We start from the raw sequence: 19288 nt of genomic DNA, 5'->3' as shown, positions 1-19288 counted from the left end.
CCTTGCCCAGCTGGCCATGCTGTGCCTGATGCCCCCCAGGATAGGACTGGCCCTCCTGGCTGCCAGGGCACTGGTTGCCCCATCTTCAGTGCAGAATCTGGCACTTCACAGTGTTAATCTTCATATGGTTGGTGATTGCCCAGCTCTCTAACTTGTTGAGGTCTCTCTGAAGGTACCTACTAGTTTAAGACAGATACTTCTCTTGATGGAAGCTAGAATGAGAGTCTACAGTACTGCTTAAGCAGATTTGGGATTGGTTTGCATGTTCTTACATTTTGGATCAGTATCACTGATTTGGGTTCGTAGTAATGTCTGGTACATTGGGTTCAGAATTCAGGTTTCCCTTGCAAGTTCACACAGCACTGATGGTGCTTCACTTACTGAAAATATGATGTCAAATGCAACAGCTGAGGCATTAGTATCATCTTTTTTCTCTCTCTGTACAAGACCTTAATGGCAAATTAAAATTAATAGTCTCACTGCTGTGGATGTTACTGGCAGACAGCCTTTTATACAGTCTGTCTCTCTTCAGGAGTTTAGCATCAACAAGCTGTGGGTCCTGGCACCAACATTTCAATGGGGAATGATGGAGGACTGAAAGGTGACATACTTCAGTACTTTTTTCTCTTTCTACACCTCCTCTGTTCAAGGGTAAGATAACACCCTGGAGTGTGTTATCATCTTATTGCAAAGCTCCCATACCTTCTTGGTGATTTCTCATGGGCACCTCCTCGCAGCACTGACTCACTCTTCTTCTCAGTACAGACAACAAACTTTAGCCCTCTTCGCAGCACAACCAACAAACTCCAACTCTCTCTTCAACCAGCTACCCCACTTTTTTGTAGCACGTGTCTTCTGGTTGGACACAGCTGTGGCCTATTAAGGGCAGGCCTGTTCCTAATCTTTGGTGATTAGTACAGCTGCAACTCCTCAGGTGTGGGACTACCTTCTGCACTATCTTTATTTTCTTACATTCTATCCCTCCACAGGAGTGTACCTCTCCAGATAGGCCACTTGTGGAATTCTGTGAAGAAATGTTTAAGACTTTTGGTACCCCTAGGAAGCTAATTTCTATGTGTTTCTTGAAACTTAGTTGCATGAAGTTTAGCTTCACTGTTATTTTCCTGACATCTGTGAGTTTCCATGCCATTGTATAATTCTAAAAAAAATAATCGCGCTGTTTTGTCCCAGTATAGTGGGATGGCCCTGGCTGAACACCAGGTGCCCACCCAACCACTTTGACACTCCCCTCCTCAGCAAAACAGGGAAAAGAAAATAAGATTGCTTTTGCTTTAATAAACTGCCTTTATCTTGACCCAAAATTTATTTCTTCAAAGTCCACGCATGGAACCAAAGGAACCAAAAGATTCCATCAGTAGATAGTGTCTGGCCACTTCCTGGGAAGTGGGGCTTCAGCATGCATAGAGTTTGCTCCAGAAGACATGTCATAAATAAGGAATGCCCCTTCCCCTCTCATGCTGCCTTCCTCCTCCTCCCTTCCTTTGGCTTGTATTGCTGAGCTAATACCATATGGTATATGGGAGTCACTTTGGCTCAGCTGCTCTGCCTGTGTCCCCTCCCAGGATCTTGCCCAACCCCAGCCTGCTGGTGAGGGGGAATTTACAGAGACAGTGTTGACACTGTGCTGGCACTGCTTAGCAATAGCCAAGGACTAACGTGTTACTAGCACCTTTCAGCTTCCCATACAAAGCAAAGCACTTTGAGGGCTGCTGTGAAGAAAATTAGCTCTGTCTCAACCAGACCCAGTACACCAAATCATTAACGTATTTGGAATTGTAACAATGTGTGTGATATACAGAATATATGTGTGTGTGGTATAAATATAAATATATATATGCCAATCTTGTTTGCCTTACCTCTTTTACGGAAATCTTACGGCCTGAGGAGGAGGTAAAATGTTCTGCTGATCATTGTTCTTATCATATACAAATTCATTCCTAGTTGGACCAAAGGCTGGCTTTTAAATGCCAGGGGTGAAAAAAGTTGAGATTAGTATGCTCCTCAGGGCATAAGAGTGAGAGGAGCTGCTAAAGATGTTATGCACTAATTCAGACAGTTTACTTTTTGTCAAAAGAGCTTCAGTTTCAGTTTACTTTTATGCTCTCAAAGTATTGGGGTTTTTTCCATATTCCAGTACTTCTGTGGATTCTGTTCATTACTTTTACTGTTTGTAGATTTAAGGAACAAAATTTTGCAGCTGTGTGGGTCCTTGCCTAACCACTTGCATTTTGTTAGCAAATTGCTTATTTTAACCTGTGCTAGAAAGTTAATAAGTAACTGAAATGAAAATGTAGGTAATTCTTATTATAAACAATATAATTCTAAATAATTTATATTTCATGTTGTTTATATGCTGGAGATTTTTTTTCAGAAGAGCTCAGTGGCCTAAGTTGCAGTCTGGTTGGTTTAGTCAGCTCTCTTCAGGGGAAGTAATAGGTTGCTTCTAAATTCCAGAGTTGTGGGAGTTAACAGCTTGTTGTGAACGTGACAGTAGAAAATCAAATCTGCAAAGATATTTTATCCCTTTTCTCTTATTACATTCTGCTAATATTTTTGTTTAAAAGTGTACATAATGGTGTATAAATTGGTTTAGCTATATTTTTACTGTAGCTATCTCATTGGTTACTTTCTTGTTCCATGGTCAGATAGGAGGACTGTCTGTTCAGTTACATCCTTTCAATTTCTTTTTTCAATACCCATTGCCAGTATTTCAATCCATGTTTGTTTTCTGGAGGATGCCCACCTTTCCCTTGCTACAGATTGACTGATGAAAGCAGAGTCAAGGGAGCAAGTCCTACAGTGTTATTTTAGTCATGGTGCTCTTTTCCTTGAATCTGAGCCTTCAGATGAGTGCCATCACATTCAGCTTGATCTTTCTTTTGGTCTATGAATCTAATGAGTGATCTATAAAGGCATCTTCCTTGCTTTTCATTAAGGAAAAGGGTAAGGCATCTATTTCTGCTCATTTAATAGAGAAGAAAGATTTCAGTACCACAGCTTTTGAAGGTTTCCTTACTTTAGTTAAGGAAAGCAGGCTACCAGGCCATGGTGTTCAGTTTTTAGTCCCATCTCTAAGCTATGCCCCTTGTGAAGACAGATGTAAAACCAAAATCTTCTCTGATAGAATTGTCATAGAAAGTAGGTTTAATATCTTGTTAAATGTTGAATGGCTTGTGATAGATTTCTACAAATGTGGAGTGCTCTGACTGCCTTTGAAATTTTGAGAACAAAGCATTAACTGGTACGTGCCCATGTTTTAGTTTAGTCAAATGGATATAATGTATTTATTGCTTAACAAAGCTCTTATCATTTCCCATTAAAATTACTATAACAATTAATGTTTGATAACTAAAGTAATTGTTACTTCTAATTATCCAGATTGTTGTAGCATGAAACAGTGGTTTCCAGGGCATCTTCATACTCCAGAGCTCCCTCCCTAAGAATACAAATGTCTTTCCTCAGCAGACCTTGTTTCTAGGACAGTAGTTGCAGCACACTGTTCAAGAGAATTCCTGGATACCAGACTTGAAACATTTTCTGGAAACAATCTAGTAATAAGTAGCATGATCTCATCAAGAAAATTTGTTCTGTGAGTGTTGAAGAGCATCACATCATTGCTATTAAATCACCTTGTAGCTGAATACTTGTCATATGCAATCTTGTTCAGTAATGTTCTTCCTGTCTTCTCACACAGCTTACTGTGTTTATTTTAAACTTGTAAATCACTTAAAAGGGTTTCAAATGACGTAGTGAGTTTATATTCACCTATCAAAAATACCATTGTTAACTGAAGTCTGGGTCATGCCTGATTTGGAAACTGTTGACAGAGAGCTCCCTGCCTCAGTTTCACATTTTGCACTTTTATACAAAGACATCATATGTCTTAAATTCCTCCTGCAGTGGTATCTGACTGTGTCAGGTAGGTTAGTACATTCCCCTTTTTCAACCTTAAGTTCATTCAATGAAATCAAAATTTGCCTGCTGACTGGACATTACAAAACACTGGCATTTGCTTTAAATAAAACTTAAATGTACTTTGTCTTCAAGCTTTTTTCTGTTTTGCAGAGAGTATATTTTATATTACTATGTACTTATTCACAAATTAAAATGAGAGCACCTTCAAAAAAAAAACCATCAAAATTATGCTCTCAAGTTTACTGTAAGTTATGGCACATTCTGGTAGGGTTTAAGTGTGATTTCTTAACCATATTGACATAACTGAAGAATTTTAAAAGCTGCAAAAGTGAGCTGTATTTACATATTCACTGAACCTTACTTTTAATTTTAATTTTTTTTCCGAAGAAAATATTATGGTCATGGATAATCAAGTCTGTGTCCAGATGTAGTCTCATAGGGAAGTTAATGAAGCCAGTGAAGATAAAAAGATTTTCTCCATAGTAAGAAGCTGTGCTTCTTTAAATGTAAACTGAAGTCTTCTTACATTGACCATCTACAGGACACTTCCTTTTTCCTTTTTGCTGGAATGCTTCTGTAACTGATCCTAGGAATTCTACAATGTGCACTGTTCTGTGGGTACTTCTAAAAAGTCAACGGTCAGAATTCGCCAAGAAAACTCAAACCTACCCCTTTATGTTTCCTTTTGAGTCTTAGCATTTTGAGACTTTGCAGACTACAAGCAGTTGAGGCATGGAGTAAAAAATGCCCATATGCCTAAACAGATTAAAATTCAACATTTTCCAGCATATTATCTTCACTGGTAACTTTGCAGGATTGCAGCTTTTCAAGTGAGTTTATTCTGCAGCACTGGAAGGATAAAAATGTCAAGTTGGTGAATATTGTACTAAGGTAGGATTCCCCTCACCTGTGTGAAAAGCAGATGTGAAATTGTCCTGAGGACTTGTGTTTTGAAGCTATAGTGATAGAAATGATTTACAGCTTACATGGCATGAATACTGAAATACAAATCATTTGAAAGGAAATCTTTCCTCTATTATCCTATCTTACCTTTGTAATTTTTATTCATTCTTCTGAAAACAGTGGATAATTGTGTTGGATTAATAGATGTTTTAGTTTATATTTTAACCACAGATAAGGATGTCTAACTCTGTTAAATGCAGACTAGATAATGCTAGCATCCACCTATATGTGCTGAAAGCAAACAAGTACACCAAAACTTTGCACACATTTTTGTTAATTCAATTAAAATTTAGTTTGAATACTTTGATTTTGATGAAATTAATTTAGTATGAAGTACCCTTCTCTAATAGCAAATAACATCTGTGTTATTATTTTCTCCCTCTTCTAGTAACAGTCATGTAATGCTTAGCCATTCTGAATTTTGGACCCCTGTCTCATCTACTCCAAAACAATAAATAGAAGGAGCCATTAAATATAAAGTTATGTAGAGCCAAGTAGCCATTTCAGAAGTAAAGTTTCACTGTTCATTTTGGGTAATCATGTGGTTCTTAAGCAGCATATCATTTTGAAGGTAGATGTGAATGTTAACTTTTAAAAATTATTTTATGTTAAAAAGAGTTGGTTATATCAGTATTTGGATATACACATCCCCTTTCCAGTCAATTTAAGTTATGAAATCTTTAGAACACTGGAGTTTATTCAAGTAAGATCTTGTTTGCTCTTATTTACTAAACTTGCATATTTTTAATAAAAAGTTTACAGTTTTATAGTTTTCCATAAAATTATTTAAGTAGGAAAAATATTTTTATACATATTTTGTTTTGTATTTGATTATCAGAACTATTGTACTTTTTAGCCAACTTTTTTTTGAGCAATGTCATAATTGATATAATTCCATAAAGAAAGGCTTTCCTTGAAGGAGAAAATAAAAATTGTTACTCAAACTAACGTCTGTGCATTGTCAGAGCTCAGACTTTATATATCTTTCACTTGCAATGTAGTGTTACAGAACTACAGGTGATGTTTTTTTATGCTAAGGTTTTTTTAGTGTTTGTGTTTGGAGCAAAGCTCCTCCAGGTGTGTGCTGAGAGAGTTGTGATTCTTTCTGTGATTCTGGCATTTCATTGAGCCTTTTCTGGCCTCTTGAACAAAGAAACCCATAGTAGTGTACTACTTCAATTTAAAATGCTACCTAGGTTATTTGTAAAATGTTTTTTTCTCTCTGTCAGGCCTCATTAGAATCAGTCTTTAATGGTAAGGCCATGTTGATTGCTCATATACAAACTGAGTTCAATCAGCACAGCAAAAGCTTTCATCCTCTGATGATCAAATCCATCCTTTGATCCCCTGATCATCAGTGATTTTCCAGGAAAAATGTATGTTGATTTTTAGTATATCAGCTTTATGCTTCTGCTATTCTAGCAAGTAAGATAATTCTGATTTACATGTATTTTATACCTGCTGCATTCTAAGTAGGCAGTTCCAGCATGGAATTTCATTAGACTATTCCTACCTTTATGCCATAGTCATTAACTAGTATACCAGATAAGCACAATTGCAAAAATCAGTGTTTAAAACTGAAGTTAATTTTAGTGAATTCCTTATGCAGCACACCTTCCAGCCATTCTACTAACACCCATTTTCTGCAATATAATATCACATGTTGCTTTCTCAAATGGTATTGACATTTAGATTGGTTATAACTGCTGTAGCATTTATTTACCAGACAAAAATACCTCACTATTCTGCCTCAACAACTGTAGTTCCTATACACATACTTACAGATAAACCTATAGTAGATTTTATTTTCTTTTTTATTTCTCAGCTTTAGTTCCAGAAAATATCTTTAGATTTTTACTGAAGGGCACATATGTTCAGTTTCCCATTTTTTGGTCCAAATCCAACAAATACATTGCATTGACTGTTCTCTCTTTGTGAAGTGTTGCTTCCTGACTTGTTTTTTACCAGTCTGGGGGTTTTTTACTTGTTTTTTTACCCACCAAACAGTGCACTCTTCCACGCATTGAGCAGCCAGTTTTTTCAGGAGAATGCTGTGAGAAACAGTGTCAAAGGTTTTACTGAAGTCCAGGTAAACCATATTCACAGTCTTTTCCTCATCCACCAAGCAGGTTACTTGGCTGTAGATGGAGATGAGGTTGGTCAAGCAGGACCTGCCTTTCATAAACCCATGTTTGTGCTGGTTGGGCCTGATCCCTGCACATGCCATGTGGGGACACTCAGAATGAGCTGCTCCATGACTTTCCCTGGCACCAAGGTTGGGCTGACATGCCTCTGAATCGTCCCTCTGGCCCTTCTCGTAGATGGATGTCACATTTGCCAGCCTCCAGGTACCCAGGCCTTTCCCCATTAACCAGAACTGCTGGTAAATGATGGAATGTGGCTTGGTGAGCATTTCCCACTGGCTTTCTCAATACCCTTTGGTGGATCCCATCTGGTCCCATAGGCTTGTCTGTGTGTCTAGGTGGTGCATCAGGTCACTGACCATTTCCCCTTGGATTATGGGAGCCTCCTTCTGCTCTTTGTCCCTGCCTTCCAGATCAGGAGGCTGGGTACCTGGGAAACAACTGGTTTTGTTATTAAAGACTGAGGCAGTGAAGGCATTAGGTAGACTTTTCCTCATCCTTTGTCCCTATGTTTCCATCTCACATCCAAGAAAGGGTGGTGATACTCCTTAGCCCTGCTTTTGTTATTAGTGTATCCACAGAAACATTTTTATTGTCTATTACACCAATAGCCAGACTGTTCTTCTTGGGCTTTGGTCCTCTGATTTTCTCTCCATAATTTCACAACACCCTTGCAGTTCTTCTGAGTTGCCTGCCACTTCTTCTAAATGCCATAAGCTTTTTTTTCCCCTTGAGTTCTAGCCAAACTTCTGTTCAGCCAGGCCAGTCTGCTTCCCCACTATATTGCCTTTTGGCATATGGGGACAGCCTGCTCCTGTGCCTTAAGATTTCTTTCTTGAGGAATGTCCAGCCTTCCTGGATTCCTTTGCCCCTCAGGACTGCCTCCCAAGGGACTCTCTACCAATTGCCTAAACAGGCTAAAGTCTGCTCCTCTGGAAGTCCCACTTAGTAGCCCTGCTGGCCTCCTTCGTTACTTCTCCAAGAATAAAAAGCTCTTATCATTTTGTGAATCTCTGTGTGCAAGATGGCCTCCAGCCATCACATCACCCTCAAGTCCTTCTCTGTTCACAAATAGCAGAACTAATGGGGACACTTCTCTAATTGGCTCTCTTGCCATGTGTCAGGCAGTTCTCTTCCACACACTCCAGGAACCTCCTGAACTGTTTCCTCTCTACTGTGTTGTATTTCCAGCAGGCATCAGGTAAGTTGAAGTCCCCTATGAGAACAATTAGGAATTATGAGACACCTCCCTGATTTTTTAAGACTAGTTCATCTGCCTGTTCTTCCTGGTTGGGTGGCCTATAACAGACTCCATCAGGATGTCTGTCTTGGCCTTTCCCCTGATTCTTAGCCCCAAACACTCAATCCTGCCATCACATTCCTCAAGCTCTGGACAATCAAAACCCACAATCAAATACAGGGCTATCCCAGTTTTTTTCCCGGTGTAATGTCCAGTTGCCATATTCTCATATAGCATTGGTTTCCTATACATCCTGTGCCATTTCTGTTTGAATGTCTTGCATATCCTAGGAAACTGAAGAGCAATTCAGATCATATTGAGGTCAACACATAGTGGGTGATGAGCTGAAATTGCCACTTGTGCTCCTGTTAACTCATTGTCACCTGTGCAGACACCTACACTGTATTCTAACCGCTGAGGCTGAACAGTCCTGGCTGCTCAGTACAGGAGAAACTGTTAAATTCAGCAAATGGTTCAAATCTTGTAGGTGGCTCTTAGAGGCAGTTGGTCATAGCAAGTGATGTTGCTGTTTCCTTTGAAGTGTTCCTGCTGTGGTGCACAGTTAACTTTTGTGTTTGGTAACTTTTCCACACTAGTGGACACTGCTGCATCATTCACTTGCATTGCCAAGACACGTTCTCCTTTCTCCCAGCAGATCCTCTCTCAATCAGAAAATGAGGCAAAACTGTAATCGGTAATTTGTTGAAACATGAATTTAGAGTCGTCATTTTATTTCCTGATGTCACATAGCTTTAGGTATGAAAACAGAATTTTCTGGGTAACTGTAGCTGGTGAGATTTTATGCTGTGTGACTGATTACTTTGAGGGTAAATTTCATATGAATCCTGTCAACAATGATAAATTGCTTATTGTTCGTTGTGGTCTACCAATCAGGCTAAGTTAATGCAACTACAGCACGCTCTAATGTTTTAAGGATACCACTGGAGGCTTTTGCAGATTATTTTAAATTGTGACAAAGTCCTGTCAGGATAAATTCCAATTATATTTTTCTAAAATAGTTAAAAGCAAAATCAATGCAGAATCTAAGCCGCCAAAATATTTTAAAATGTGAAGCTTATTATTTTTAGTTAATCAGCCAGAGATGCATTTAAATTATGTATTTATTTTGTTAATTTTCTGATTACTTAGAATATAATCTTCAAAAGCTTATCTGAATTGAATATATAAAGAGTGTACAGAAACTCCATTTAAACGTGTACTTTTTTCAGTTGGGTTTCATGTGATTAACTTTGCAAACATTTAGACATTATTATCATGTTAGCTTTCCTGTTTTATAGGAAAAATCTTCTGTCTTAAAAGTAATGTTGTCTTTTATGTTAATTTGTAAACTTCAAAGTCAGAACAGCATATATGTGTGTGTGTGTGTATTGTTTTTTTTAATGTAGTATGTTTAAGGAACCAGTAAGAGCAGGGCAGCAGAGAAATATTCAGGTCAGCTAAATATGGTATTTATTTACCCTGCAGAAAAGGAATTAAAAGCATTTTATGGCTATTTAAGGATATTTATAGGAATAAATTTTAGGATTGCCCTGTTCATCCAAGCAATCTTTGTTACCTTCAGATAGCTCATGAATCAGAGGTCAGATGAGTCAGCAGTCATGCTGAATGAGTTTTTTAAAGCCATTTGTTGTCTTAACAGGCAATAGAAAGAAGAAAAGCCTTTCTTCTCAGTTTGTTTCTTGAATGTCAGCATTGTCACACATTTATTTATTCTTTTCTTCCCTTTCTGATAAGCATCTTTGGTAAGTAAGAGATACTGTTTCAAGTTTTTGTTAAAACACATTTCGTCAGTGGGGCAGTGCAGGTTGATAGGACTCATCATTTCTGTTTCTTGGGAATAGGCAGTCATTTGGGGGAACTGTTGCAAATGTTAGCAGAATCTCTATAAATTTGTAGCTCCATAGAATTACTATAAAGTTACAGACTACATAATTTGTAGTCCTAGATTTTCATTGCTTTAGAGAAGGTTATCTCTTCCTGCTATTTACAGAAATTTTACTTCAAACACTCTTCAGTGATAGAAATATTTGTTCAGGAAGCACTCTTAAGATGGTGATTGTGTTCATTGGGCTTTGCTTATTTGCTGTTTCTGTTCATAGTTTTGTCACCTCTTCTCATGGATTTTAACAAGCTAAACTCACTAGGGCATTACAGCATCATACCAGAAGTGAAATTTTAGTTAATCTTTTTTCCAGGTTTAAGGCTCTGCTGTATGTACTTAATTACCCCAGAGTTCTGCCACAGAGAGCAGTGGCTCAATGAAGAGCACCGAGTGTATGTCAGTCACATATCATTAAATGTAGCACATGTGGTGAACTCATCTAACAATTTTCTGTTTGCTGTAATTGACAGATAGCCCTGAGGTTTTTTTATATGACAAATTCTGGAAAATAATACCTTCTGCAGAGAAAGTACAGAAATACTGAGAAAAATATTAAAAGTGGTATGCCTTGAAGATCATAAGCTAAAATAAAATGAGAAATAGTATCTTTACTTATCTTTTTTTCACTGATTACTGCTTTCTTTTCTACTTTATTTTCATTCTGGTTTTATATTTATTACTGTTACAATTTAGACAGCAAATTGTAACTGAAAGTAGTACTAAAACAGAGAAGACAATGTGCATAAAACCATAGGTGTATTGAACATGGTAGGAAGAATGCAAAAAACACAGATATGAACAGAAAATAAAATTAATTTATAGTGATTTATTGCCTTGATAATGCATATGTCTTTGACTAATTGTTGTTTTGCATTGCTTTGGGTAAAGAACAGAGGATACTTCAGCTATGCAAACCACAAAACATCTGCCTGCCTTTTCCAAACTTTACAAAATGTCAGTTGTTGTTGCTTTTTATTGCTGCAAGGTTGGCCTCTTGCTACCAAACTCGGTTATTATCCTTCATCTGTATGATTTCCATCCACACATTCCATTATGTAAGTTGTGGATTCCATCTGTTGAATTCAGCATTTTGAATCAAAGGAGCAAAATCACCTCTGCTGAAAAAAGAGGAAAGATTACGTATAGCTGTAGTTTCTCTGATCTATGATAGAAGCATTTGCTGTTTCTCAGTCTCTTCATTTGAGGGTATAAATCAGCAAAGGCCCACAAGTCTCAAGAGTTCCCTGTGTATCAGAGGTGGCACTTGGTCATTTGTTGGAATGGAATAACTGGGTCCTTACTGAATATTCAGCATAAATACACAGTGCAGAAAATTAGTTATCTAGGTTCTCGGACTGACTTTAAATGCCAAGTTGATTTCTTTTTTAAGCCCTATTTCCAACAGTTTTCCATAGCATTTCTTCAGATTTATCAGTAAACCTTCTGAAATAAATTAAAACCTTGAATTCACTCCAAGGCTACTTGTTACATTTAATAAATTGTATGTCCTTGAATGAGGACAAGGAAAATACAAAACGTACATCCAGCCTTCTTTGTACTGATAAAAACATCTTGATACCCTATTTGTAAGTTACAGTATTCAGGAGATTAAATTTTCTTAATGTCTTGTTTGTTGGTTTATGCTGTCATTTGCATATTGCAGTTTCTTATTAAGTAGAACACATTAAGTATTTTAACATTATGCAATTAAAATATTTTCTTCACATGTGTATTCTCATAATGCAAATGCCCTGTGGTATATGTAAGTCTGTTAATTTTAAGGAAAAACAAATAATAATTTCTTTTCTTTATGTTTGTGCTAGAAATTAATCTGTAATATGAGAACCAAAAATTAAATAACCAGAGAACAGATCTAACCTTATTTTGAAGTTACTAGATTTTGGGAAACAGGGTAGAGGGAAATGCTTTTCAGTGTGACATAAAAACTCATCCACTGTTTTAAGGGAGGGGTTTTTGTGTTTAATTGCTGTACAGATCTTACTTTTACCTCTTAATTACTGTGTTTACTCTCTTGAAACTGAGTACAGGGACAGTATGCTGATGATGAAAGATTCTCAGGTCTCACACAATCTCTTATATGTACTATCCCTGCCCATTTGATCTGCAGCAGTTTAAAATATTTCTTTCCGGGTCTTTTTGTTCAACTTAATGTTCCCCTCCCATGGTCTGAAGGAAAGAACCATGATAAATGAGCATTGCATAAACATTTTCAATGTAAGATTTTTTATTTTAGTTTAAAATGATTCTGTTTCCTGTTTTCCTTTGTTCTCAAGAGAATAGACACTGCTTTAATTCAAGGATCAGTCGTGTCAGAACTCTTAGGAACTTGCATTTTTTCAGTTTCTAGTGTTACCTGAGCTTTGGATCACATGTTCAACAGAAACTGAAATATTTGGTTGTTGTAAATATTGCACAGCATGAAGCATTTAAGGCCTTCTATCAATACTTTCCTCTGCACTGAACTCTGTGATACAGTTTTTGAAGTTTTTTTTCCAGATTCCTTACAGCCTTTCCTGGAAGCCTGCAGTAATGAATCCTTCTTCCAGACTTGCTCTGTATTGCTTCGAAATTCTAAGCTAGATATTGCAGTTTTGGAAAAGCTCTGTGTTATACTGCAAAAACTCTCCAGAATAAGGTAATCCTTTATTACCATTATTCTGTTAGCTATTATTAGGTTAATTAATTTGGTGACCTTTATCTTTTTTCTTTTCCAAAAACTAATCTCTGTTTTTCTGTTTATTCTCTCCACCATATACAATGCTGGAGTTTTAATTGTAGCAGTTAGATTAAAATTCTTTCTGCCATAGAAGTTTAAGACAAGCCTTTCTATTAGTGCATAAATCTAGTTCAATTTTCAGAGTACAAACTAGAAATTTAGACTTAAAGAGGAATTATTCCTTACATCTGCAATTCAGACTTAAAGAGGAATTCTTCCTTACATCTGCAGGTGACAAAAATGCTTAGAATTCTTAGAAGAGAATCCTAGACTTTCAGTTTTACTCACATAATTAGTAGTAAGCTCCTTTGAAATTTTAGTCTTATCTTTGACTTGCATTCAAGCTTCATCAGTTTTCATTTCCCTCAAAAATTTAAGATTTTGAGCCAATTGAGCCCTTTTGGGAATGTTCAGCTTTTTAAACTGTGTTCCCATTGCTTACTGATTATTGGCTGATTATAACAAAGGTCATCATGTCAATAGTAATGTGCTGCTGAGCTTCACTGGCACATTGCTCAGTGGGGTTGTTTCATTAATGTAAGGAGATATCTAAACTGAGGAATTTTTACATTGGACTTAAAGCTGTTGACAAAACTGAGGTTTTCATTTCTTGTAAGGAATAAAATTGAACTATTGGAAAAAGAATTTTCCTATAAAATAATCTAAAATTAAAACTTTCTTTTACTAGTCAAAGAAAAATTGGCTCAAAAATCCTAATTTTTTTATTTGTCTCTGAAATCTTATTCCACATGAGTGAAAAGCCCTTTCCTTGAGCTTTTATTATACTATGTGTACATATCACTTACTCAAGAAAACTGATAATTCTTGTTAACTTTTTTGCCAAATTTTTCTCACCATGCATTGATAACCTTATGCTTAGAAACGTACATAGAAGAATTATGTGAAACACTCAATGCGCATTTTACTTCATTAAAAATACTATTTCTGTAGCATCTTCAGTGTTTATATGAGACCTCTCCTTTTTAAATTGACAATTATTTTATTCAAAATCTTTTGCAGAAGCAATAAGAAGCTGTTTGAAATGTTTGGTCTTCATCGAATGTTCCAAGAATTGCGTAGAACTGTAGATCCAGGTCACACCTTCCTCTGTATAAACCTCAATTCAATTCTGCTGAATTTGGAATTCTTGACAAGTAACTCTCTTGAATCCAGTCTAAGCACAAGTCACTAGCACTAGCTTTCAATCTAATTATTGTTCTGGATAATTTATACCAGCTGCCTATGTTAGTTGAAATTTGGAGGGGTTTTTTTACTGATTTGTATAAATATGTTAAGCAGCGCCTCAGTACTGTGCAATTTGCTGGGTATCGTGTGGATTCTCACTTACATTTCACTCATTCATAAAAAGGAAAATGAAAAACTTTGTAATATGCTAGATGGCTTTCTTCAGTATTTTGTAAAGAAGTGAAATAATGCTGCTGTTGTGAATGACTCATGCAATGTAAGCAATTGAATCCTTAGAGTAAGCAGATCAGAAATACCAGTCTTTCCTTACAGGTATGAATCTTAGTTACTTTTGACTCTTCAGAGAGTTCTATAAATTCTGTAATTTGTTTTATGGTTGATAAGTAGCAGACAGGTATCTTAGCAGATTATCTTTTGATAAACCTGCTGTTTTAATGATTAATACCAGATTTTAATTTACCATAACTAGATGTATTGAATAAGAAAATTTGTTGGTTTGATTTCAGAATTTTCTTAGAATTTGTTTGATCTTTTCCTGTATTTAAGTAACATTTAGTATTTTAATCCTGCTTTGTATAGTGCAACTTTGGATGGTAATATCTTTGCAAATGTAAATAAAAGCATGTCTTAAAATGTCTGGCAAAAGTAATCTGTAACATAAAATTATTTTATTTTATCGCTCCTGCTGTATTTTGTTTTAATTTGCAATACAATCTTCACAGTACCCACATTTCATTTCTGAGTATGAATATATTTTTTGTCTGCCAGAATTCAGTGTTTAGAAGTTCTTACAAATTGGAAATAGGATACTTCTAAAAATTGAAATTAGTGTTCCATTGCTGATTTTTACTGTAATTACTGAAAATATATATTTATAAAATTGAAAATGCAGTTAAAGCTTAAAGATCTGCTGTATTTCAGTCTTTGACTAACACTGACCATCAATATAAAACTTTAGAGAGTTTTTATTTCTCATTTTTTGCTTTTTTTTTGGTTGGTTGGTTTTGGTTTGGTGATTTTTGATTGGTTGGTTAAGGTTTTTTTTTTTTTTTTTTTTTTTTTTTTGGGGGGTGGGGGTGGCGGAGGTTGGTGTTGTTGTTTTTTTTTTACCAGAAGTCTATGAACTGGTCTTTGAAATTGAATTCCAACTGCAAATATTTTTCTAGCAATTTGACCTAACATTTCTAACAAGTTTTGCTGTGAAAGGAGTCTGCCCCAGATTTGGCACCAATTATGTCTAGAAGAGAGAGCAAGCACTGTGCACTCTTGGCAGGAAACCAACTCTAGGTAATTTTTAAATAACACTAATCTCAGATAAAAGAATTTCCTCACAATCAATTACATTTTGAAATAAGTATTTCTTCATCAGTAGTTTTGGGTTTCTGTCAAATTCACCAGCAGTGCAAAAGCTTCCATATACCTTTGGCTGGAGACAAAATCCTGTTATTTAGGAAGAATAGTCCCAGTCCTCATGTGCTTCTCCATCTACAGCCATTTAAAAATACTACAAAAATCAATAATTAAAAAAACCTGTAGAAAGCTGCTCGCTTTCTTATCTCCACAAGAATGTTGATTGTGCTCTTAGTTTTCAGCCTTCATTGCTGTAATTTAATATACTGATCTTCCTTAGGATCCCAGTTTAATGCAAGGTGGCCATCTAATAATGGCAAAGGTAATGCATTTAAAAGAGACACATTGACTATGGTGTTGTTTTTAATATTGGTCCCTTGTGGTTTATATACAGTATTGTTTACACTTTAGAAAGTTGAATCACAGCTAATTTCAAGTTTTTATGATCTAAATGTTAGGTTCCTGTTAAAATGCAAAAGAAAAGGGTTTTCCAATCTGTTAAATATTAATGCATTATATTGATGACCTAAAGATTAGACTAATAATTTTGATCTTATGCAGATTTTTCAAGGCCAGGTTAGATGGGGCATTGAGACCCTTGGTCCGGTGAGAGGCATCCCTGCCCTGAACATCTGCCTTTTGAGCCAGCCCACCCCAGTTGTTCACACCAGCCCTTGTCGTGGCCTTGCTCAAACATCCCCATCCTGTTATCAATCCCCTGAGTGACCTTGGCAGTCTCTGTAGGGAAGGGGAAGAGAGGAAGCCAGTTGCATTCCCTGCTGTCATTTGTGGACTTGTTTTGTCTTTTGGAAATGATAGATTTCTGTCAAGTTGGCCACACTTTGGGCACCTCTTTGTATTGTCTTTCCCTCGCAGATGGAGTCTAGAATTTTCTGGGTATTTTTCTGCTTGTGTGGCATTTAGATATTATGAGTATCTAAATTTCTTCTACTTTACCTTTCTTCCAGAAAACTGTCTACAAGAAGAGATATTTGAAAAAGTTAACTGTACCTCTAGCTGTTTCCTGCAGCTCCCTGTTCCCTAAGGAAACATGGTGTATGTGATCTCAGTTTTCTAGTTTCCTGCAGAAGAATATGCTATTTTAGATATGCCAAATACCTCTGTCAAGAGGTGAATTAATATTCATCCAAAGAATATAATTTTTCAATCATTTTTTGGGAGAGAATTTGAGGGGAAGCAAGAGATGTGATGACCACTTGCCCTTTAAAGAAAGGTTGGGATTCTCACACTTCTCTGAGCTGCTCAGTCAGCTTCAAACTGGCTACAGTCTGCCTTGTCTTGCTTGTGTGTAGGGGTCCAGAAGTGATCAACTACCATCAGTGGCATGAAACAAGAAAATTTCTTGTAGTCACAACCTACTACTTTAAGGAAAGATAAAGAATTAACACACAAATTTGTCTTGCTGGGTTTTTTTGAATAGCTGCGAGAGTCCTCTTGTTGAGAAAGTCAACAAGAATATTGCATCTCTTTATGTTGAGACAGTTTTCATACCAGAAAAGACTACCAAATATGATGAAAAGGAATTTCCCTTTTTTTTTTCTTACAGGCCTGTCTACTGTAGAATGGTAATCACCCTTGCTATTTATAAAGTGTTTCTTATTGATAAATTTTTCAGACCTCATCCACAAAGCCTAGATTTAGCAAATCTGTGAGGAAGATTGTTCCCTAGGTACAGGACAGTTGTATTTGCAAAAGCTTGGCATAGCTAAATAAAGTAGGCTAACATTACCCAACCTGCACATTTGTGCTCTGTTTCTTCATATTTGTGATTTTCACCAGCTGATAAAAGGTCTGAAAGTGGGATTTCACAGTTATTTTCCCATTCTCCTGAGCATGACTGGCTTGCAGCTCTTTCTAATGTTATATAGCTGAATTTGATATATATATAATAGGGAAAGATTTCTTGTAGCAGATAAATTTACCTGGAAGGGGAAGCTATGCCAAAGGCAACGTATTTTGAAGAACTTCTATTCATGGTCAGCATCAATGTCTAAAATATATGATTTAACTTATCAGACCAGATTTAAAAGGAGCTGTAAGTAGAGCTCATTATTCAGAGCTGTTACACTGAATCCTTTAATTATATACTGAATTTTTCACCTAAAACTTATATGGCTTTGGAGATTGATGATCTGATAAAAAGCATTTATCTTCAGGATAATGTATTTAAATGTAGTGCAGAAAGTTGGAAATTTTGATCTATGAAACAATTTGGTGATCTTCCACTTTCCAAATGGTTAAAGGGACTACAGTGGCAGAGCAGTGACCCCTTGTGTTCCTCTGAATGATGTAATGCTCACACATTTTTAAAACTCACAGAAATTATTTTAAAAGTAATAGTGCTGTGCAGCATTGAGGTCCTGCCTATTACACACCCCTGAAGAGCACTGAGATGGGCAAAGGCACCTTTATGTGTTATACTGACTCTTGTAGTGTGTTGTGTCAAAACCACCGCTATCCATCTTTGTTTTGGGCTCATGAAACCCTTGAATGTCGTCTTCTGACCATGGTTAGGAATATCTTTGTTTATTAGACTTATGTTTTTTACTTAAGTTTGAAAGCAAGTGTATATTACTACTAGAAGAGATAGCTTTGAGCAAAATCACTTTCTGTTTGCTTGCTTGTAGGTAGTTTTTTTTTGAGCTGTCCTGAGTTGAAATGTAACAAGACATAAGAAGATATTCTGATCTCTAAAGTCACACTGAGAGAATTAACTGAGGAAAAGAGATCTGAGAAGCTATATATGTTTTTTTCCAGAAAACAGTTCTCTTTGTGCCCATTACTCAAGCATATTTAGACTGGATCCAAGGAATATCTCCCTGAATATAACCTGTCTCTGATCACTGCAGCTTAAGGGTAAGTAATTGCTCTGATATATGTACCCAAGCTAGGGCTGCAAATTCAGTGGCTGGGATACTGCTAACAATAGTTGAAAGGTCAGCACAAAAAATATTCCTACTAAAAAGTTTACTTTAAGATCATCTTCAGATCCATAAAATGACATCCTTAGTACAGTTAATTATGGAGAAAAAAAAAAGAGTAAAAATAATCTTTCCAGCCTCAGGCGGAAAAAAGAGTATAATACAGTAGAGTTTCAAACAGGAGCATAATATCCCACCCACACATCAGCTTTTTGGAAAAGTAGCAGGCTTTTGAAGAAGGTTGGAGATAACTAATGTTGCCAGACTGGTTTTTTGCTTCAGAAGAAGCAATATTCTAGTGTGTGGATTCAAGAGTTATTTATGTAAGAAATGCAATTAAACATATTTTCTCAGTTTATGATCCTTTGAAGCCACAAAGTAGCAGTTGGATGTCTGCTTGATTTCTCCTCCTCCCTGCTGAAGTGTGAAGAAGTGTGAGGAGGATTCCTTTTCACAGCAGTCTTGCACACCAAGGCTGAATTTCTGAAGCTGAACTCTGTTTCCTTCCTGATTCAGCTGTCTTTCTACTAATCAGTCTTCAGCACTACCTCCTCCTGATTTTTTGTTTACTTCTATGTGGTAGATTAAGTTGGAAAATAATTCCTGAATTGTCTTGCTATACTAACTTGAATCCTTATACAAGCTTGTTATTATAGCAGCCTCAATTATTAAAAAAAAATCTCTTTTTTAAAATAAAGCAGATGAACAAATGAGATGCCTGTGTGTGCCCTGTGTAATTACTGATGCCTTCTGCAGCAGTGCATACAAAGGCTTCTTACCATTCTTCCCTAAGTATTCAGACAGTCTAGATTCACAGAAGAGTAGCAAAAAAGGAATCAACATTTTCCTGTCCTTGAAGAGTAGTTG

The 19288-nt window shown here is 36.4% G+C and overlaps 1 protein-coding gene across 9 annotated transcripts in view; it reads left to right on the top strand.

Annotated features, from left to right (window-relative positions):
- CCDC138 (coiled-coil domain containing 138) overlaps positions 1-14945 on the top strand; it is a 33348-nt gene extending 18403 nt beyond the window's left edge. For 2 of the 9 annotated variants that reach the window (XM_030948713.1, XM_030948722.1), the window contains 2 exons: positions 12704-12842; positions 13944-14944. In XM_030948713.1, coding sequence (XP_030804573.1) covers positions 12704-12842; positions 13944-14115 — 311 coding nt within the window. In that variant the 3' untranslated portion in view covers positions 14116-14944. Of the gene's footprint in view, positions 1-3399; positions 5558-12703; positions 12843-13943 lie in introns of those variants that run through there. The other 7 variants (XM_030948693.1, XM_030948674.1, XM_030948733.1 and 4 more) reach the window with 6 other exon arrangements.
- Positions 14946-19288: the final 4343 nt, after the last annotated feature.

This window comes from Camarhynchus parvulus, chromosome 1, assembly GCF_901933205.1.
Source record: "Camarhynchus parvulus chromosome 1, STF_HiC, whole genome shotgun sequence".
Lineage (NCBI taxonomy): Eukaryota > Metazoa > Chordata > Aves > Passeriformes > Thraupidae > Camarhynchus > Camarhynchus parvulus.
This window is presented reverse-complemented; position numbering and strand designations above follow the sequence as displayed.